This window comes from Haemaphysalis longicornis, unplaced genomic scaffold (assembly GCF_048455015.1).
Source record: "Haemaphysalis longicornis isolate Haplotype H1 unplaced genomic scaffold, Haemaphysalis longicornis Haplotype H1 scaffold_6, whole genome shotgun sequence".
Classification (NCBI taxonomy): Eukaryota; Metazoa; Arthropoda; class Arachnida; order Ixodida; family Ixodidae; genus Haemaphysalis; species Haemaphysalis longicornis.
Genome location: NW_027526407.1, coordinates 38,845,352 through 38,867,836, shown reverse-complemented (window position 1 = coordinate 38,867,836; position 22,485 = coordinate 38,845,352). Strand labels below are relative to the sequence as shown.

Sequence of the window (22,485 nt, the reverse complement as noted above, 5' to 3'; positions counted from 1 at the left end):
CAACGTTTCATAAATTCTGGGGCCAAACATTAATTAGAATGAATCTTTTGCAACATGCTGTAGCGTTCTTTTGAGCTTATTTTAGTCATATGGTGCCCACATTTAACTAGGGTCTGAATAGTAGGTGAAAACTTGGTACCCTGCTTATAAGAGACATCTCATATAAGAGACAGAAACTGCTCCCCAGTACGTGTCTCTTATAAAGGGGTTCAACTGTAATTAGGTCCTTTGCCAATGAAAGGCTTGATGAAAGGTGGCAGCAGTAATAGTACAGACTAGAGCTGCCGCAAACAGCATAGTATGGCTGGATTATAGTAAAAAAATAATAGGCTTTTGTCACATACATAAACAGGTTTTCTTTTTGTTCTGTTCCAGGCATTGATTGAAATAATTCTTAGCACATGGCATGCAGGCAGGAAGGGAGCTATTCCACTTCCAGTTTTGCCCCGTTCAGCTTATGCGAGTCTATAAACATACAAAGGAAGACATATATCTGCTGGAAGCCAGACAGTATCAAAAACATTTGTTCTACAGTCAAGAAAAAAAAATGTATATAACTCAAGCATCTTGGATTGGATAGCCCCTCCTTTGTTCTGCCACATAGTTATATGTTCCAAAAGAAAAAAAAATGCTAACCAAGGGCGCAACAATAGAAGAATGATACTAGGGTTACCACCTCTTACCGGTGAAAAAAAAAAACCAGCCCTTCAGGGTATATACAAGGCTATATTTTTTTTCTTGACAAAAAAATTACCTTTTTTTTTACACGCAATTCTACTTATTGTAGCATACATGCAATTCTACTTATTGAAGCATTTTCCTAGATAGAAATCAACGTAACGTGTGTACTGAAAGTGAGTTTAAATTTTGCTTGGTGCTCTGAATATGCTGCCCTGAAAAGTAACCGCACATACTTCGTCCATTAAAAGCGCTGTTCTCCCCTTGGTACCACAGAGCTCGCATGTCTTTGCGCAGCTTGTCGACACATAGGGTCTGTTCGATTCATCCACACCATGTGAACCGGTTCAGGTGGTGCAGGGTGAATTGAACACACCCACATGCATCGTCCTAGCTGCCGAACTGACACTTATAAAACACAAAACAATAAATAATCGCGGCCCAACGGCCCAAAAACCGGCCAATGACAGCTGGTTTTAAATGCGGACCGCCAACCACCACGCTGTCTCAAAAACCAGTCGGGCCGGTCACATACCAGGCAGGTGACAACCCTAAATGGTACAAAAAATGTTTTTGTAACAGACTAGGAAAGACATCCCTTCTGCATTCTACACTTCCCCGCGGCTCAATCTAGACAATAACAGCGAGCCCTCGTTATAAAAAAAAATCACGTTATTCAAGATTTCACTTTATTCGAAGTGTTTTGTGGTCCAAAAAGCAAAGCACTGAGATCAAATCCTCCCTGCTTTTGACTAAGTATTGCTCATAACAGAGCCACTTCCAAGTTCCGAGGACTTCGTTAAAACGAAGGTTCACTGTAGGTGTCTCTGAATTGCTCGACTGTATCCGCACATTTCCTTTCCAGTAACAAGAATCCGTGCCCCCCCCCCCCCCCCCCCACCCCAGGGAGCGACCTCGACCTGCGAGCCTACCTTGAGCTTGGTCTCAAGCTGAGCGATGAGGGAGTCCTTTTCGAGCAGCAGCAAGGCAGCCTTCTCCCGCTCTTCCACTGGCATGATCTCCTTGCGAGTGGTAGCCAGGTCGTCCCTGTTAGGGCGAGAAAAGTCGGGGCATCAGCCAAGGACACATCCAGAATCAACAAGTTTCCCACTCTCACATCGTCCACTTGGTCCTTAGGTTTGGTTGTTAGGTAGAAGTATATTCAAAGTTTGCTTATTAATCGCACAGTGAACACAAGCGCATCCTGCAATGAAAAGTTGCACAACTTATGTTCAAACTGCTTCGTTTGTTCGTTCATTCGTTCAACCAGTCGATTACTGAATCAACTGACTGATGAATCAATCATTCTATATACCAATCAACTGATCAATCAATCAATAAATCGATGAATGAATTGATGAATCAATCCCTGCAGTCAACATACACACAACTAATATGGAGACTACTTCAATCAGTCAATACTAAATCAATGAATGATATCACATCAAAAGGGGGCCGAAGGGGGTTTATTGGTCTTCAGGAAAGGTGGGAACCGTATTGTGGGTACTGGAAAGGTACCACACAACGGTTCACTTTTCTTAAGTTCCGTGACAAGACATATTCAGGTGCTTAAAAATAAGGAAAATGTATTTTAGCGGGCTGCATCTTTAAGGACCCTAGTATAGAAATTCTAATTTCATGCAGGCAATAAGCGCCTGTCCGGCAAACGCAGTTGCAATTTAGCTGCTACAGTTGAATCTCGTCATAAGAGGCATGGATGCAAGAGACAGTCGGGTATAAGAGATAAACTAGGGGATGATCAGTACGTGAAAACGTGGCACCCTGCTTATAAGAGACCTCCCATATAGGAGACAGAGACTGCTCCCCGGTACGTGTCTCTTTTAAGGGGTTCAACTGTACAAGAAGTTTCCAAACGGCACACTTTACATTTAAATTTTCAATCATGTGCCTTGGCCATATATCCAGTCCCTGAACCAACGAGGCCACGATCACCTCAACCATCTTGAGACATCACAACCTCTGAGATGCTTGCCCACTTCCTTGCTACCTTTAAGCTTTTTTTCATCCCCCTGAGAAAAACACTCCACTGAAAGAGGATGCTGTTTTGTTTCAGTATCTCTCGTTCAATATTTGAATTTTACGTACGCTCGCAAGCGGGACATGAAAATGAACGCTGCTTTTTATATTTTTAATAAAATGGTGATTCAAAACTAGACAAGGCAGAAGAATAACACTTGTGTATGCCCTGTTCTAGCTACTTAATTAAGGGGGCACACTAGTCTTAAACTAAAAGAACCTTATTTTTATAGTTATGATGATGAAAATTGGGGGACCTATGTAGTTTTTCATTCTGACTGCAGATATAAAATTTATTTCTGTGTTAAAACCACTATATTCCGATTTTAAAATTTTTATGTCTGATTGATTTGATTGACTGTAGGATTTAACGCGCCGACGCCACACAGGCGATGAGGCGCGCCATAGTGGAGGGCTCCGGAAATCTCGAACACACGGGCGTTTTTGCTTTTCTTCTCCATCAGAGAAGCGGCCGCCACGGCTGGGAATCGAACCCGCGACCTCGTGCTCAGCAGCGCAACGCATTTTAATGTCTGATTGTTTGACAGCTTCTGTAAAAAAACTGCTGGAAGGATGCAGCTGAACAAGGTAGCAGTGAACTGTGCATAAATCAAGGAGTGCAATGAGACTAACATCATCATACTATCTGGTCTGTGGCAGAAGTTAGCCATTTGAGGTTTGAGCCTGGAAGGCAAAACCGGTTTTTCTGGTTCCCACCTTTCATGCCCAAACTTCAAACGGTTGTAACTTCTGCTACAGACCAGATAGAATGATGCTGTTAGTCTCATTGCACTCATTGATTTGTGCACAGTTCACTGCTACCTTGTTCAGCTGCATCCTTCTAGCAGTTTTTCTACAGAGGCTGTCAAAGGATAAGACATAAAAAATTAAAAATCGGAATATAGTGGTTTTAACACAAATAAATTTTATATCAGCAGTCAGAATGAAAAACTACATAGGTCCCCCAGTTTTTATCTCCATAACTGTAAAAATAAAGTTTTTGATAGAAGATCCATGTGTCCCGTAAAAAGCAAACGGGACACCCACTGCTATCCAAGTCTCTTTTATTGTACGTCCCTTGCCAGGACGTACAATAAAAGTAACCACACCCACGCAAACGAGAGGACAACCCCGAAACCAAGAATGAGGCTCACTCGAGGGACTGGATCTTCTCCTCCGCTCGGACGAGGTCTTCAGCCTTGGCCTCCGCAAGCAGCTCGAAGTTGGCGATCCCCTCATACAGCTGTTTGATTTCATGCTGCAAAAAAGGAATGCCAGTTTAGACGGTCCTTTTGTGTTTTTTAATCCTCCGCCCAATTCGAGTCACAAAGACATCCGAAAAATGACATTAAGAGCCTAAGGCTTTAAGAAACTAAATGACATTATTTGGGCGGTCCGTGCTACGCTCCAAAATGCAAAGGCATTAAATGTGTTAGGCATGATGGTGATGATGACCGAAAAGAGAAGTCTTTAAAGCAGAGAAAACTTCATAGAAGGGTTTAAAATGTTTCTGTGAAAGAAAACAAGTGTTTTCTAAACAAATGGTGTGATCCGTTTCTAAAAGTGGCTTCAGCAGCTGCCGTCACCTGCCAGCGGTAGCCAAACCCGAAATATTCAAAACAATAAGTAACACGATGTTTCGCCTTTTGCCACTGTTTTAGTAAACTTCGTCTTCCTCAGAACTTCGTTACCGAGGGCACAAAAAATAGTCTTATTTCGAAGTTTAGCTAGGTTTCCGCATCAATACTCTGGTGATGAGAGTTTCGTTGGTTCCACTTCGTGGACATTACGTTCGAAAGTAGTCAGGTTTAAGGCGTTCGTGAAGGCGAATGAGTTGTGCGAAACTCTTCAATTAAAAATGACATTGACAAAACGACATTGAAAAATGACCTCAAACCTCACGAACAGCTTAACAGACAGCTCAGAAACGTGACGTCTGCACTGATGTAACCAGGGAAGGTCTTCAAGAGAACGTTAGTATGCTGTTTAGTCTGCAGTGCACTGCAAGACGCTTGCCGTCAGTTCTCCTAGGTAGCACCACCATACTGCTCAGGACCGCTGTCCGTCGTTGCTTTGTTTTTGATCATATTTGCACCCAACCTGCTTTCGTTACAGTAGAAAGTAATCGTTTTGTGAAACATGGGGTATGCGTGACAAACAGGGTCACGTAAGGCAATGTTGCTTATGCCAATTGGCCAGCCTCGTGTCAGACAACTCGAAAGCGGCGGACTGGTGTGCAGCTAAAACAAGCATAGTGCACCCAGCACCAACAGCAGTGTGCATCGGTACTTCTATGTTTACATGTATTTTCGTAACCTCCACTGTTTACGGCACCATTCCTACTGCTGTAAGATCACAAATAGCTCATTCGGCAAGCTTATCAGCCCTGCCTAATTCGTGTTTGCTTTTGCTGGCCTCAGCCAATCACACAGCTGGGCATATGTCATCATAGGTTCATGCTGCGGGAAATGAGCTAGTGGGTTGCATGGCCTTTCCCTTTTTTCCTAATTATACAGCTTATTTTAGTGAAGTTTACATTAAAAGTGGTGTCAGTATGATTTAACAAGGCAATCTTTGTAACAAACCAGTGTTTTGTCTGCATAACCCCTTTAAGAAAAAAAATATGGCGCCAACAAAATTTGTAAGCCCAGCCTAGCTAGAGGGGCCGCAACAGGACGGCGGTCTTCCTACCTCGAGGCAGGCAATGGTAGTCTGCTTGTCAGTGCACTCGGCCGACAAACGCAGCCTTTCGGCTTCGTGGCACGCCTGCTGACGCCGCATCCATGAATCCACTTTCTGCAGGCGCTTTAAGATGCCACCTGCAGATTGGAGGCACATGACACAACGATCGTTGCTCTGGACAAACGGAACGCCTGCCGAATCCTGTGGTCATAGAGCTTCACACTAACATATACTAGAGGGAAATCTGGTGCTACTGTCTATGGAAGCCGCGCTACAGCGAGCGTTCCGTCATGTACAGGGAAGGCACGTTCCACTTGTCCTTGGCATGGCTCAAGAACTGGCTGAAAAGTTGGCCCTGTCTGCCAAAAAGCCACTACATTACTGTAAGAGATCATTCAAATTTGTGTTGTTATTATAAAATTAAAGCTTTTATTTTAATGTTAACAATCGGTTTGATTGATTGTAGGGTTTAACGTGCCGACGCAACGCAGGCGATGAGGCGCGCCGTAGTGGAGGGCCCCAGATTAATTTTGACCACCTGGGGATCTTTAACGTGCGTTGAAATCTCGTACACATGGGCGTTTTTGCTTTTCACCTCCATCAGAAAAGCCTAATGTTAACAAGCAATTAACACTTTCATGGCCGTGCCTATTTCCATTGATAGTATGTTATCGATGAATACAAATTCAAATTTTGGTACTCTCCGAGCGCTTCTAGACAACTAACGCCATCCAAAGGGTAAAGGAGGAAGTATTCCATCAGTTTTGCTTTCGGGTTTCTTTTCCCCGCCGCGGAAGAGATTTTTAAAGCTCCTTCGCAGTCGGGCGCACGTGGTTTCGGTTGCAGCGTCGATGCCGCTTGCTGCTGCTCCACGGAAACGGCTAATTTTGATGGATTCGAATGAATCTGAGCCGTAATCTCTGGATGATGGTAGCTGCACAGAAACACCAGATGACTTCGATTTGTCAGACTTCACCGCGGACGGTAAAAGTGCGTCAAACCGCCCCGAAATGTCAGCAGGCATTTTCCTGCTTTACTTCCTCCTCGAGTCGTTCTATCAGTGCCGCACGTTGATGTAAACATATCTGGCCTGTTCTAAAGGTCACAGCTCTTATCTGAAAGGTGTTCGGCTCATTCGGGCGGGACTACTTGGCGCCGGCTGCACAGAGTGGGGCCAACCATTGTTTGTTTCACTGCGTCGAGACACTGCTTCGCGCGGTGGCATGATAAGCCATAGCGCTTATATTTTTGTATGTAAATAACTTTTGTACTTACAAAGCTTATATCTGCAGTATTATTCTCTAAGGGCCTTGTATTCGAAGTGTATATTTCTTTTTTTTATGTTAACTCTGTGCGAATTAGCATTGAAGTTTTCATCATTTTTTTTCTTTTTGTTACTTCTTTTGTTTTGATAATTTTTTTTAACAATATTCGTACTAAATCTGTTGTTTGAAATTAATACTCTTGGAAAGCCTTATCCTTCCTCTATCATTTCATACCTTACACTTTGGCATCAGTCATTGTCCCTGGTAAGAAAAAAATATTCCTTGAGCTACCTAACAACAACTGATTTTTTCAGTCATGAAAGTGTTAAAGGGGCCCTAAATAGGCTGCCAAATGTTACGATTTTGCGTGCGCAGTCACTGGAGTACTATCCAAGGAACGTCATCCCGCAAAAATTGTTTAAATGCGTTAAGTATTAGCCGAGTTATCGCTCATTAAAAGGGGCCACCCATAAGGCCTGGGGCTCTCCTCCTCTAGTAGCTCCTCCGAAGCACTGTGGAAGCCGCGACGTCATCGACCCGGCGCAAGACCACCGAGAGAAACAGGGCAATCCATCACCCTCCTTGATGTACGTGCAGTCATTGGCTGCGCCAAGCCCTGCGCGCGTTTTTTTTTTTTTTTAGCACTCGAAGCGCATGCTCCGCCCACCAGATTCCGGTTGCACGGTGAGCGCTGTCGCTGCGGTTCGCGTTCGCGGCGCCGCACTGGGCAGTGTCTCGTGCGTCATAGAGGCGCGTCAGAGCCGGAAAGAACTGCGTCAGAGCGCGCAAGTGTGGCGGCAAGGTATGGTTGGTGAGCCAGGGGAGGAAGTGAAATCTTTTTTTCGTGTTTGTGCGGCCCCTGCTTTACGCAGAGGTGTAATATTTGGTACACGTTGTCGTGAAGGGGTACTCTAGCGATTGCGCGATTGAAATGGCGACATTCGGAAGCCTATTTAGGGCCCCTTTAATGCATCGATAACTCTGTTCTTAGTGATGGCCTTTATATTGCACCACGGCTGACGTCCTGTAGCATAATATACTGAAGTGTTTCAATATTTATAAAAAATGTCTTTTGCGGCTGCAATGGAGTTAGGTGAACAACCAAATGCGAGTTTTTTTCAAACTGAAAGCAGTTGTATTTCATCTTCAGGGCCCATTAAGAGTCAACAGAGCTTCAATTTTCAAACCAGTTTCGTTTCAAAGTTTAAGGTTTGAAAGTAAAAGTTCCTGTCCTTTCGTTTCACCCCAATTTACCTGCCCAAATGAGAACTACAGGGAATATAGAAAAAAAGGAAAAATTCTTGAACTACCCAAAAAACAAAACAAAAAGAGCATGTCCATTTTTTTTAAATTTCGCCTTTCGTCTAGTTATTCTTCTTTCGCTTGTTTTTCTTTTTTGCCTTCGGCTCCATTCTCCTTTCGGACGTACAATGCTCTCGGCTGCAAGTTTTTAAAAATCCTTCTGTTGATGCTTATTTTTGTATATTTTTGTTTCGTACGAGATTCATGCTTCTGTTTTCGGACTGAACACTTTTTTACGTATCTCCCACAACAATGCCCTCTGGGCGAAGGTAGTATTCCGAATAAATAAATAAATAAATGAATAAATACAACTCCAATCTTGAGGATGCTTCACATTAGCAAACGGATTTCAGGGCAGATGGCTAGGAACTTACCAAACTGCTCCTTCTGTCGTACGACGTTCTGCTCCAATCTATGGTCGAAAAAGAAAGGCCGTCAGACTGCCTCGGGGAGGACACACACATTCCCTAGTGACGCGGGAACACAAATCGCAACTCACGCCTGCATGTCCGACAAAACGTCCCCGAAGCGACGCCTGTCTCGCAGAATCTTTTTGTAATTGTCACGGAACTTGTTGATTTCCTTGCAGATGGTGGACATCTTGTTTCTCGCTTTCTTTCGCTCACACTCGACCTTGGCCTCAAGCTTCTGCTTTGCCTCCTATCAAAAGAGGGGGGCGGAAATGGATGACCAGGGAAACTTTGTGGCACACGACGTTGAAGAGGCACGGATTACTTCTCTTGAATGTTGACAGCGGTAATATCTAAGAAAGGCACATACGTGCACGCACAAACTTTTGCCTTGACTCCACTGATCTTGAAAACAATGCAGATTTCTAATACCGCTGTCGCACGCCAAATCTAATGTCATTCAAAGTGAATGACATTAGCTGTTAGTGACATTCGGTTTGGCTTTGCGGGTCCACACGGCGAAACAAATGTCATTTGAAAGTGACGATTAGCGAGCTCGCAAAATTATATTTTAAATGCATCTACAATGTTTTCATACATAATATTTTTTAAGACATAGAGGATTTTTTTTTTAAATATAAATAAGAAAAATCCCCGGTTTAGGTGACATCAGTAGACATCACAAGCCAAGACAAATCCGCAAAAAATTCGTATTAGGGTAGCGCGCGCACTGGAAACAAGATTTTCTTTTTTGTCAGTACTTGTTTGTCTTTATATGAAAAACAGCATGAAGGGGAAAATATAAGTTTACTCGCAGTTTTAGGAGAAGTATTCCTTGATTTATTACTGAACTTTCTTCTCTAGTGACGTGCCACTGCTGTCGAGGCTACTCATTCGGCCGCTGAATGAGCTCCCGAACCTCAGTTAGCCACTAAGTGTCATTCGCCTCAAATGTCATTCGCTGTTCTCGTGTAGTGCGCCGAATTAATGGCATTTAGAACGAATGACATTCACACTAAACGTCATTAGATCTACCGTGTGACAGGGGTGTAACTAATTCACTCAAGACGCATATCCAGGTAATGAGGCGCACAAGTTTGAGGTCCAAATTAAGCATTCAACGGCGTGCGACTTCTGTGGTCACCACATGCTAATAGCTCCCATTGCAATGTTCGTTTTCCAACACTTCATGCTACAGAAAGCCTGGCGCTTCAAAGACACGTGAGCCTAGAGCGTTTTCGTTTGCGGACATGAAAAATATCTGGAACCGAGCCTCACTCAAAGTCAGAATAAACGCGATTGTACCAAAATAGTGAATATCACTGACCATGATAATCCGCCGGCTAATACACACCCCCAAATAAACAGTGCCAGCATTCATGACAGTACACGAGTCATTTATTTACGCTACTAATCCAATTGCTCTTGCACCTACCAAATCCAGAAGTTAATAGCACATGTACGAAGCTTTTAACCTTTTAAACTTTCAGTACAATTCTGTGAGAGGGTAAGCAAACGGACTAATTCTTTTAGAATAGTGCATAATAGTACCTGGAGCTGAATGTAGTCAGCTTCTCTGGATTTCAGCTTCTCCGACAATTCAAGATTGCCTGTCACCAAGAGACCTGAAAACACCAGAAGCAGCTTATTTAGGCGACCCGCCAAAAATTCCTGCCCTCCACCGTTAGGGGGCAGATGGGTCTTTGGGGCCAAAAAGTGGTCAAAAATCGTTTTCTGGAAAATGGAATTTACGACATCTACGGCCCTTTTTCTATTAGACTGCAAATTTCCTCATCATAAGGCAGCATGTTATATTGTAAATAGCATTTTGAAGTGCACTCTACAGCTCAGTTCACACAGAATTTGACGGTGAAACAGGGCTTTTCTTGCAACGCTAAGCTAGCATTTCGCACTCAGATATCTCGGAACCCAGAGCAGGTACAACTGTAATTTTTTTTTTTTTTTTTTTGCTTTTGATACTTAAATGTGCGGAGAATACAATGTTGGAAACAAGTTTTGCAAATGAAGGCTTTGGAAAACTACTACAGTTAAACCTCGATGTAACGAAGTCGGTAAAATTCGTAATTTACTTCGTTACATTGAAATTTCGCTACATTGAAATTCGCGGTTATAATGAAGTGTTCATCCCGTGAAGCGTTTCCTGAAAAAGAAAACGTGGCGCGCATACACGGCCGGCGCACTGTTTCTGTTTCTATCGGTGCTTAATCGTCTACGCGGGCATCAGCGTGATCCGCATGGAGCGTTTTCTTCCCGCAAAAACGCGCCCCGCAAGCCACAGGCGCGCTGACGCAGCCGCGGAGACCACCCGCGCGATGCGGGTAGCACCAGCGACCGATTCTAACCGCTCGCTGAAACGCAACTCGAGGGGCAAACGAGAGGGGTATGCGAGAAAAAAAGCGGATAACGTGGGCGAAATTTTCACTGTAAAACGTCATTCACGCCGCTTACGAGAGCGCCCATCAAATATCCTTCGCGGCGGCCTTATCGTCTAGCCAGCCAGCATCCCCGAGCGCTTCGAAGCTCCCGCCGTAGGGTGCGCGCCTCCCCATTGGCGAAACCGTGGCGAAACTGGTCAGGCTCCTCCCACCGCTGCGCGCAGCGCGAGTCACTTCCCGCCGCCGGCACGCAATCGCGGACGCCGGTGTGAAAAAAAAACGCGCGTGCAAGGCTCATAAAGATTCACAAATGCTTGCTGGGACGACGAAACCCAACAAGCATGAGCGAACTCGAACGAAGTGCAAAGCGGCGGCTTGCGGCGGCGGCGGCAACGCCAGTGGCGATTAGGCTTACCACCGCGGAGGATATTTGATGGGCGCTTTCGTAAGCGGCGCGTGTCACGTTTTACAATGAAAATTTCGCCCACGTTATCCGCTTTTTTTCTCGCACGCCCCTCTCATATGCCCCTCGAGTTGCGTTTCAGCGAGAGGTTAGAAGCGGTCGCTGGAGCTACCCGCATCGCGCGGGTGGTCTCCGCGGCTGCGTCAGCGCGCCTGTGGCTTGCGGGGCGCGTTTTGCGTTTTTGCAGGGAGAAAACGCTGCGTGCGGTTCACGCTGATGCCGATTAAGCAGTAGACGATTAAGCTCCGACAGAAACAGTGCGCCAGCCGTGTATGCACGCCACCCAGTTTGTAGGCAAGGGACTTAGTCAAAGACTCCGTGGCTGGCTGCATCCGCGACATTGGGCGACCCGTGTCGCCGTTCGCGTTTTATTGGGACCCCATTTCGGCGCTTGCGTCTCCCAAAATCTACTTCTACAACTTAAATATCGTGCCTCGTTTTCCATGAAACTTCGTTACATTGAAATTCCGGCAAACGGGACTTCGTTACACAGAGGGTGAAAATACATGGTGTGCATACGCTTGAAGTTACAAAAAATTCCGTGGTTCGTTACATCGAGGGTTTCGTTACATTGAAGTTCGTTACATCGAGGTTTAACTGTATTGTGTTCAACTGACACCAACTGTGAGCCATTTCTGGCAAAGCGCGGGAGGAGTGAAGTTCAGTGTGTTGTGTGTTGTAAGGTGACCAGAAATAGGTAAATAAAAAATTCTTCCAAAGTTGTATTCTTGAGTCGTTTGTCTGCCTAGCCACGGGGGTAATTGCCAGTATTTATTTTGTAATGGGGACCCAAAATAATGGCAATTAATCATTATGTCGAAAAATATTCAACTCGCAAAAAATCTAATTGTAGATTTGAAGTCAGCACAAAAGCTAAATAAATGCTATGCAGTTATGCTAATAAAATGCTAATAAAATGCCGTGCAGTTTTATTGAAATTGGTTACTGAATAAAAAAAATAGCTCCAAGACCAGTCTGCCCCCTTAAACCTTACATCAACTGCCAGGGGCATTAAAAGAAAAGCAAGACACATCACAACGCAGTTGGATATTATTATCAGCCGTACCATATAAGGGGAGGGCAAAAATTTGATGCAATAAATAATGTCATAATAATAATAATGATAATGTAAATAAAATGTAAATTCAATGAATGTAGTCAGGGTTAACTAAGCTACAGAAAAGCTCGAAACGATGCTGGCTTAGAGGTTTGGCACGACTTTTTTAGCATAAACTAAGGCCGAAATGTGCAATGCCGGGCTTTTAACGACCACAGATTTAATTTATAATGTAGTTATTTAGCACTCACAACAAACTTCGGTGTTCTTTCAAAGTTGGCGCCACAATCCGTTCATTTAGCATGCAAGAATATCCCCCCTGAAGCAAACATCACTCGCTACTGAAATCTCCTAGCAAGCTGCCACAAGTAAGTAACAGTCTGCACTGACAAAACTTCAACGGGAATAAACAATAAATATTCGGAGACACTGGGCAAAACAGTTCTTACTTTTATCAGCCTCCAGTTCTTCAACCCGCTTTGCGGTTTCGGCCTCTCTGGAAGTGGTTAGGCTTTGCGTAAGAAAATGTCACACGCAAGGAGGATGACTTTTTCACAGCCCAAATGTAATCGCAATGAAGTCCAGTAAACTCTTCACTAAAATATTCTTTACTTCAACGTTTATTAACTGTCTCCAGTACGAAAGAAACCATCACAATTCGTAAGTTGCAGAAAAGGGTACCATCAAGGGGCATTTCAGAACTTTTAAGTTATCAACAAATGGCATCGTCGATCGATTTTATCAGCAGTGTTCGTGCTGTGCTCAAGGTATCAGAGCTTGCTACAATAACGAAAAATTGGGAACGGCATTGCGAATCAAAAGTGACCTTTCTGCAAGGCATGCACTTTTTGGCTCCACTAACTGCTATATACCGATATGCTGGCTCTTCGGCAAGACTAAAAGATGTGCCAGAACCAAACCGTGTCCCCAAGCATAGCGAAAAATAAAAAAACAGACATCCACCCGTAAAATAATTTGGCCATGTGAATGCAAAGGAAAGCTATGCAAAAGCCTGATCAGAACACTTGGTAGCTGAAAAACTGGCACTAATCTGGGGGTTAATAAACCAAACCAGCAAGATTGTGTAAAAGCAGTCAGTTAACCTTCTAGCCAGCACCTAAGAACCAATGCAGTCAAAAGAGCAAAGCCAGTCCCAAGCCAGTCCCAGCAACATTGCCACCAGTACCGCTCACCCCAAGCAACAAACATTTTAACCAATTCATACATCAACTGATATCACACATCAACCATCAACCGATATCTCACTTTTCACGCAGGGTGTTGCAGTCTATGGAGAGCTGATTGAAAGCGGCCTCCACGACCTCCACAGCTTCGGACGGATCTTTGAAGTCATCCGGGTTGCGAACGGTGCCGTGGAGCCCTCGCACTTTTGACATGAGCTTGGCATACTTCTCCTGCAGGCAAACAGCGAATCAACGAATTAAACAAAGATGAGATTGGCAAGGTCACTGATTTGCACTGTTCTTAACGTTGTAAGAGAGGAAATGGCTCTCAAAAAATTTTTTTTTTTAATTTTTAAGTAAACTCTGTGAAGCTTGCCAATCTCGCTGCTTTTTTCCCACAGCGTTCAAATATGCCATTATTTTTTGAGTCAGTGAATTAGTTCCCAAGATAATTAGTGATAATTAGCCATTTTTAAAGGAACAATAGACAAAACTCTTATCCCCAAAACTGTAATCTTTATGTTTTCAAATACTATGAACCCTTGTGAATGCAATAAGAGAACCGGCTTTTTGGTGCACTGCTAGGAACTAATTTTACAGCCCATTAAACTTTGGTGTTTGAAATGGGCATTCGAAATGGTTCTTTGCAACTGGTGCCACCAAAGTTCAATGAGCTGTAAAATTAGTTCCAAGCAGTGCACCAAAACACCGCTTCTCTTATTGCGTTCACCAGAGTTCATAGTATTGAAAAATATAAACATTACAGTTTTATGACCAACACTGTTTTGTCGATTGTTCCTCCAAAATTGGCTCTTTATCTCTAATTATCTTGGGAACTATCTGACTGATCAAAAAATAATGGCATATTTGAAATCAGCGGGGAAAAAGCAGGAAGACTGACAAAAGTGAGTTTACTTAGCAATTAAAGGAAGCTGTTTTAAGAGCAATGTCCCCCCCTTAAAGAAACAAACCTAAGAAACTAAGGCTAAGATCGGCGTAGCAGCAGCTTTCTTTTTTAATCGTGGCACAGGTTGAAATACAATTCCACATTTCATTTTGTTGAACTTAGATGCTCCCCACTGAGGCTGCGTTTAAATTTGTGGTTCTAGGATTGTGGCCCCTGGAATACAGTGCACGTAATAATTCTTCGCTATAAATTTCTTGCAAAAAAAATAGAAGTGTTGTCATGCATGAGTGCTCTATACATGTGCACAAAAAGAAAATGAAGCGACAATCCTCTCCAAACATTCACTCCAAACATTACTGAGCTGACTGGTAAAAAAAAATAGTCTTCAAAAGTCATGAACAAAGTTGATCCTCTGCAAAGAATTCAACGCACAAGCTTTCCTTTTGAGTGAGGCTCAAACGTTTTGCGCCAAAAGAGAGGTGAAAGCATTCTTTTTTACTGTCATCGAATAACCTACTCAAACTTGAAGGTTAAGCTTTCTCGATTGATTTTAGGGTTTAGCGTGCCGACGCAATGCAGGCGATGAGGCACGGCGTGGTGGAGGGCTGAAGATTAATTTTGACCTCCTGGGGATCTTTAACGCGTGCTGAAATCTTGTACACACGGGCGTTTTTGCTTTCACCTCCATCAGAAAAGCGGCCGCCGCAGCCGGGATTACAATTCTTTGTGGTGACAAAACTTTTGGCACAGCTACTACAAACTTCTAACAAAGACTGCACAAAACTAACACGCAACAGCAGCCAACAAATGACAAAACGTTTTAAGCCAAAAAGTTCGTGCAAGAATTCTTTCTTACCGTTATCGAATCACTTGCTCACACCCGAAGGTAAAGCCTTTGCGTTGAACTCTTTGCGGCGCCGAGACTTTTGGCACGGCCGAGATCTTTTGACAAAGACTGCACAAAGCTATGTGCGACGGTCACCAACAAACGGCCACTGTTCCGCTACTAGGCAAGTTCCCCGAGTTGCACTTCGCGGGTTAGTGTACGTGGTACAACGCTAATGAGCCACACAAACCTCTTCCTTCTTCAGCTCACGGGACCGACTATCGAGCCGTGCAAGCACCTCAGTGTTGCTCTTGACCAAGCTGTCGTTCTTGTTCCGGTATCTTTCTGCGCACGCAAAGGGAAAGAGGGAAATCACAGGGAACGCTTAGAACTTTTCCAAGAACGTGAAGGCGAAAGCCAAGTTGGACCTTCTGCTGAACTGCTGTGGAAATCTGCGGTGAACTCGGGCACTGCTATTTCTTTTTCCTTCCACGGAATTTCGAGCTCATGCAACTTCAACCCTTTTTCAGATCCCCTGTTTTTTGTACCTCACAACCCGCGCGCCTGATACAGAGATTTAAGGCTTTCCTTAAATGGGCCATGCAGACAAAACACAAGTTTGGTACATTCGAAAGGTTGCCTCATTAGAATCATACTGACACCACTTTTAACGCACACTTCGCTCAAATAAGCTATGTAATCAGAAAAAAAGGGAATGGCCATGCGACCCACTAGCTCAATTCCTTCAACAGAACCGATGATGTCATATGTGCCCTGCGATTGGCTGAGGCCGGCAAAAGCAAACGCAAATTAGGCACGGCTTATAAGGTCGTCGAACGAGCTATTTGTGCCTAATAATGCATATTCATTTTACAGCAGTAAGAATGGTGCGGTAAAAAATGAAAGTTAGGAAAATACCCGTAAACAAATAAGTACGGATGCACACTGCTGTTGGTACTGGGCACACTACGCTTGTTTTGGCTGCACAGCAGTCAACCGCTTCGCAGTTGTCTTACACGACACTGGCCGATTGGCACAAGCGACGTTGTCTTACATGTCCCTGTATGTCGAGCAGAGCCCATGTTTCACGAAACAATTACTTTCTACCATAACAAAAACAAGCTGGGGGCAGATACGGCCAAAACCAAAGCAACGGTGGACAATGGTCCGCGGCTGACTATGGTAGCGCCATCTCAGAGGACTGACAGAAAGCAAGGCTCCAGAGCCTAATGTCGCACTGGAAGTTCGTTTGAATGCGCGCACTTGTGACTTCATGGCAGACGTCCCAAAAACGCACGATTTGGCGGGAGAATTCAAAATTTTAACCCAAATTGATTAATTTCTCAGTGAATACAGCATCATTTGCTGCCCAACAAGCGCTGAGGGCACTATGAAACACGAAATCTTTCGTATAAACGAAACTTATATTTTGTCTGCATGGCATCTTCAAAAAGAAGCCGAAGGACACTTTTTACGAGCTAATCTTGTCAATTGGGTTGTAACCTGGTTGTGTGCAAGCAGATTTAAAGCCTCCCAGGGGCGAAGCGTTGTGTGAATGCACCATGGTAAAAGCATTCCATGGTTGGGGTTTCTAATACGGCATGAGAACAAATATGCCTTCAAGCTTCCAGCAAGGTTTAAACTAAACTGACAATACAGACCACTTACTACCAAGTTACACAAGTAACTGATGGTGCTGTTGTCTATTCTAAATGTTGCTACTCTTCAGGGATAGAAGTTGCCTTATTAAAATGCTTTGACAGGAACAGTTCTAGCTGAAGAGCAGCACAGTGCCAGTAGTTGAGATAAAACGGCGCTTTCTACGCATCAGTGCCTTACATAACAGGCATAAAGTCAAGACGACAGCAGTGGATTTGATTGTCAAATGGCCCATCAGCTCATAAACATCCCCCCACTGTCCCCAACCAGTTGGAAGTAGTAAACAGGAACAACAGCTAACTTTTGGGTAACAGCCTGTGCTTTCATCTGCCTTTTAGCTTGACTTCTGCACTTATAGGCACATGCGAAAACCCATTTGTATCTATTATTGAAGAGCATCAATATATTTACTCTATACATCATAACTTTTTTGTTTTTGACTTTTCTCTGCTGAGTAGATGAAATGGCATGGTCAACGGCTTCATTGAACTTCCCTTAAATCTAACTTGACGCTCAGAACTTCTGAAGCCACACTATACCTAAACGCGAGAATATTGTGTCTCTTTGTCACTCAATTGAAGCGGGGCCAAGAAACAGCTGAAAGAAAGCTCGAACACAAAGTATACGTAGGCAAGATTGTTCCAAGCTTGTAAAACTGCCGACATACCTCATGTCAACACCGCTTAAAAAAAATAATAAAAAAAAAAGATATACAAAGAAAGAAAACGTTACACATGCTTCATGCAAAATGTAGGTACAGTAAACGCTTATCACAATGAAGCCCTTGGTGCAGAAAACTGACTTCGTCATAGGCACCACTTCATTAAAAAGAGATAACTTCTTCTCAATGAGCTGCAGTTAGGACCTCCAAAACCTGTAAACACAGCGAGAATTCAAATGACGTGTTTTTGTTTTAACGAGAGTCCACTGCATTAAACTGAAAAAGGCAGTCTTCCGTTATTGAAAAATACACGTGGGAGTGCTTCCTGCGATAGCATTAGCATTAGGAACAGTGTAAAAAGGGAGGAAGACAACAGCAAACACTCATCAAACAAAAAAATCTCAAGCTGCGACAAGCTTGACGGCACCAGAGTAAGGCAAACGCAAGAAAATTGAACTGAACTGAGAAAAAAATAAACTCGTTCCACTCGATGTGAAAGCTGTCGGACGTGCAGAGCAGTGATTCGCCATAATGGGCTGTAGTGCTGTTATGCGCTCACTGCTACCACCCAATGCAGTTCAAATTTACTGCCTTCGCAGTGCTCGCGCGCCCCCTGCCTGAAACTGCACCAGCGGGAGTTCTGTTTGTGCTTGCTTTTCCTCCCGCACGTGACCGTGTTGCACTGCCACTTTTTTTCGCTTAGTAAAAACCAACCCAATGAGCGTTCTTAACTAAATGAATGCTGGCACTGCTGGGTAATAACGTATATTTTGCCTCAAATCTACCTGCAGTTTTCTTTTCCCTAAAAAACAGGGAGACGTATGACAAGCACCAGCGGTTCACGAGTTTCGAATGCATATGACTATATAAACCGGTTGGCTTCCGAAGCCTCTGGCTACGCCACAACGATAGCCACTACGACGGAACGCCGTGTGCCTCTACTTGGGTCCATCGAGCGAGCTACAACAACAAGGCGAGCGCCTAAAGTGCTCTGCACTTAAAAACGTCCACTGCATTCGTCGTGGCAGGACTGAGAAAGGTGGGAGAGAAGACAGGTCACTGCGCGGCCAGGGGGCAAAGGTCACACAGTCTTTCAGCGACATTTGCAGGGAAGCAAGCAAATACGCAGTCAATTATTTAACAACTCGCACAAAATCGGCCTCACCAATTTCGGCATTGAGCTGCTCCATGCTTTCTTCCAACTTCTGATGACGACTTTCCCAAGTCTGCCTCTGCGACACGGCGGTCTCGTACTGCTGCGACTGAGTGGAAGTTTAAAGGATTGCTGTTTTTGCACCACGAGGACACAAGATGCATCAATCCTAAACTAAAGAATTGCTAAAGGGGCCACAAAGACAACATACAAGATTAGTTCATTTTCATTAAAAAGACTGCTTGGTCCTTTAACAATGATGCCTATCTTATCGCAAACTACAAACAAATAAGCTACCGTATTTTTCGGTGTATAAGTCGCAGTTTTTTTTCTGAAATTTTCGCTGGTGCGGGTTATCCACTGGTGCGACTTATGTGTGGAATAAATCCGGTGCGTGGCGGCCACGCGTGGTCTGTGATCGAAAATGTCCCTGTGTGCTGCGCGATGTCAGCACACATTAAGAGACACAGCTCTATGTCCTAAATGAATGAATTATTTGTTAGCGAGTCGGAGGAACAAGGCTTCGATGGTTTTGCCTAAACGCCATCTGTAAGTACATGCCATCTGTGTGTATCAGTAAACCATTTATGAGAAGTTAGTTCTGTCTAGACTTTGGACGGTAAATGCATGTGTCTAGCACTGCTTACCAGGGGATGCAATCAGAGGTGGCGGTTGCCGCAACCGTTACTTTCACCGCACTTTATAACGAACTGATCCTCTATGAGTTTACCTCATTTACAAGTGCGCTTTCTACACCGGTGCGTCTTATACACCGATGCGACTTAAAAAAGTGTTGTTTTGAGGGAAGTGCGACTAATAGACCAGAAAATACGGTAGACGTCAAGCAAAACAGATGAAGCAGTCTTGCCTCCCCAGCCACTCTACCGCAAAATCTCTGTGATGCCACGAGTCTTGCGACAGAATCTTGTGTGTTTGCGCGATTGGTGACCACTGGCCTAAACGACCACCAAGAAACATGACTCAGCGATAGTAGTGGGTTTTCTAGTTCCATCTAGTTGTATTACTGGAATGCTAATGTGCAGCTAGCACGTAAATTTTTTACAGTCATAATCATCATCAACCTATCTACACCCGCTGCAGGGCAAAGGCCTCTCCCATGGATCTCCGCTTATCCCGGTCCTGTGCTAACTACGACCAATGTATCACCGCAAACTTCTTGATCTCATTAGCCCATCTAACTTTCTGCCGCCCCCTGCCACACTTGCCTTCTCTAGGCATCCACTCTGTTACCCTTAATGACCAACGGTTATCTTGCCTTTGCATTACATGCCCTGCACCCACACATTTCTTAATTTCTACTAATACGTCCTTAACACGCGTTTGTCCCCTGACCCACTCCACTCTCTTTTATTGTCCCTTAATGTTACACCTATCATTTTCCGCTCCATTGCACTCTGAGTCGTTCTCAATTTAAGTTGAACCCTCTCAGTGAGCCTCCCAAGTTTCTGCCCCGTAGGTGAGTACCGGTAAGATGCAGCTGTCATACACATATTATGTCCCCGTGGCACAAAATTTGAGTTTTTTCAATATTTTGTGCGTTTTTTGTGTGTGTGTGAGTGAAAAAACATCCCTCAAAGCTGCAACAGAGCTGAGTGAGGTACCAAACACCAGTCCTTCCAAATTAAATGACCCCGTATTTTGTTTCAGGGCCCCTTTAATCCGAAGCTACAGAGCCCAACCTTCAACGAGCTTGCTTTTTGAAAATTGCAGCACACCACTATGGTTGAATCTGTCCACAGTAAGAGCATGCCATGGTTGCAATTTACAATGCAGGGTGCTTTGGACAAAGTCGTTTGAGCGTAGGCTGCTTTAACCAACCTCCTGCAAACTCTGAGTATTTACTCTAATTACACAGCTGTATTTTATATCAAGATGTCGCATGCGTTGATTGTTCTCTTTTGCTTTGTTCTGCTATGATCTAGCTACTCAAACGGTAGCCAAATCTGAAATATTCAGAACAATAAGTAGCTCAATGTTTTGCCTTTCGCCGCTGTTTCAGTGACCTTCTTTTTGAGAACTTCGCCGCCAAGAGTGACCAAAAAACTGTCTTATTTCGAAGTTCAGCTATGTTTCCGTGTCAACACTCTGGTGCTGAGAGTTTCGATGGTTTCATTTGGTGCCTATCGCGTTTGAGAGTAGGCAGATTTAAGGCGTTCGTGAAGGCGAATGAGTTGTGCAGAACTCCTTCAACCAAAAATGACATTACAGCAAATGGCATTAGACTTTTGCGTGTAGCAGCGAATTAATGGCATTAGAACTTGAGGCATTAAGCACTTATGTCATTTTTAGTATATGTGTAGCACAAGTATAAGCATGCTGTTTGGTACAAAATGTGAAATGCGTAGCCAAATGCTCCTGTTCGGCAGATGTAGTGGAATTCAGTTCACGCTGAAACTGATTCTCTCAAGGGCAGTCTGCGTCCGGAATTGAGGCTACGTAAAGTAGACGTAGGTGGTGCTGGCTAACACCCAAAACTGAACAGGAATTTACGTAACGATCCATCAGCCGCACAAAGAGGATGCAGAGAAACTTGGAAGAAATTCTTGAGAAAACTGCGGGAAAAAATGCCAAAAATATGGGATTTCTGAACCTAGACATGGAAATTTTCCTTCTCAGTACAGAACATCACTGCCTGGAAGTGGCTTAGATTGGCGGTTGCCATTTGCACTAAAAAGATCCTGCTACGTCACATTGAAATCGCCAGAAAAACTGGGAAGTTGCCACTGCTTCAGGTTTTTTTCGATATCTCGATTGTCTGAAGTTTACGATAAAATTGGTGTCACTGTTATTGAGGTGCAGCAGTCTTTTAAAGGGGGGACACTTGTCTTAAAACAACTTTAAGTTTTAAGTAAACTCTGTGAAACTTGTCAGTCTTGCTGCTTTTCCCCACCGATTTCAAGCATGCCATTATTTTTCTAGTTGGTCAAGTAGTTACCAAGAAAATTAGAGATAATTAGAAATTTTTGGAGTAGCAATAGCCAAAACAGTGTTAGTCTTAAAACTAATTTTTACACTTTCCAATACTTCATAGTATTGGAAAATGTAAAAATTAAAAATGCGATGTAAAAATGCAATAATCGAAGCAGATCTTTTATGCATTGCTTGGAACTGATTTTACAGCTCATTAAACTTTGGTGTTGTTTGAAATGGGCACTCAAAATGGTTCCTTGCCACTGGTGCCAACAAAGTTTAATGACCTGTGAAATTAGTTCCAAGCAACGCATCAAAAAACTGCTTCGATTATTGCATTCACCAGGGTTCATTGTATCGGAAAATGTAAAAATTAGTTTTAAGACTAACAACACTGCTTTGTCTACGTTTGATCAGAAATGGCTAATTACCTCTAATTTTCTTGGTAACTAACTGACCAACTGGAAAAATAATGGCATGTTTGAAATCAGGGGGAAGAAAACAGCAAGACTGACGAGTTTCACAAAGTTCACTTAAAATTTAAAAGAGGTTGTTTTAAGACCTTTGTCCCCCCCTAAAATGAATGAGACAAGTATTTTGCTTTCATGGCCGCTTCGAATGAGTCACTCGTGCAAGTCCTTTCAACACCATACCTGCCAGGTTTGCCGGGATGGCATTAGGGAGATCTGACCGGAGGGGCGGGGGGGGGGGGGGGGGGGGGGGGGGCGGGGGAGGTTGTAGCAACAACAGAATCCTTACAGACTTTTTTTATTTACTTACAACATAGCAGGAAATGAATGGTTTCTTCGTCCAAACTACCAACAAGCTACACCACTTAAGTGTAGCTTGTTGGTAGTTTGGCCGCCCCTTTCAG

The 22,485-nt window shown here is 43.8% G+C and overlaps 1 protein-coding gene across 1 annotated transcript in view; it reads right to left on the bottom strand.

Annotated features, from left to right (window-relative positions):
• LOC144142980 (uncharacterized) overlaps positions 1-22,485 on the bottom strand; it is a 71,528-nt gene that overhangs the window by 31,411 nt on the left and 17,632 nt on the right. The window contains exons 9-18 of the mRNA XM_077674806.1: positions 18,693-18,789; positions 15,458-15,552; positions 13,557-13,705; positions 12,740-12,786; positions 9,926-9,999; positions 8,464-8,624; positions 8,339-8,376; positions 5,407-5,534; positions 3,870-3,973; positions 1,611-1,725 (exon numbers count right to left, since the gene is read on the bottom strand). Of these exons, the coding sequence (XP_077530932.1) occupies positions 1,611-1,725; positions 3,870-3,973; positions 5,407-5,534; positions 8,339-8,376; positions 8,464-8,624; positions 9,926-9,999; positions 12,740-12,786; positions 13,557-13,705; positions 15,458-15,552; positions 18,693-18,789 (1,008 nt within the window). The remainder of the gene's footprint in view (positions 1-1,610; positions 1,726-3,869; positions 3,974-5,406; positions 5,535-8,338; positions 8,377-8,463; positions 8,625-9,925; positions 10,000-12,739; positions 12,787-13,556; positions 13,706-15,457; positions 15,553-18,692; positions 18,790-22,485) is intronic.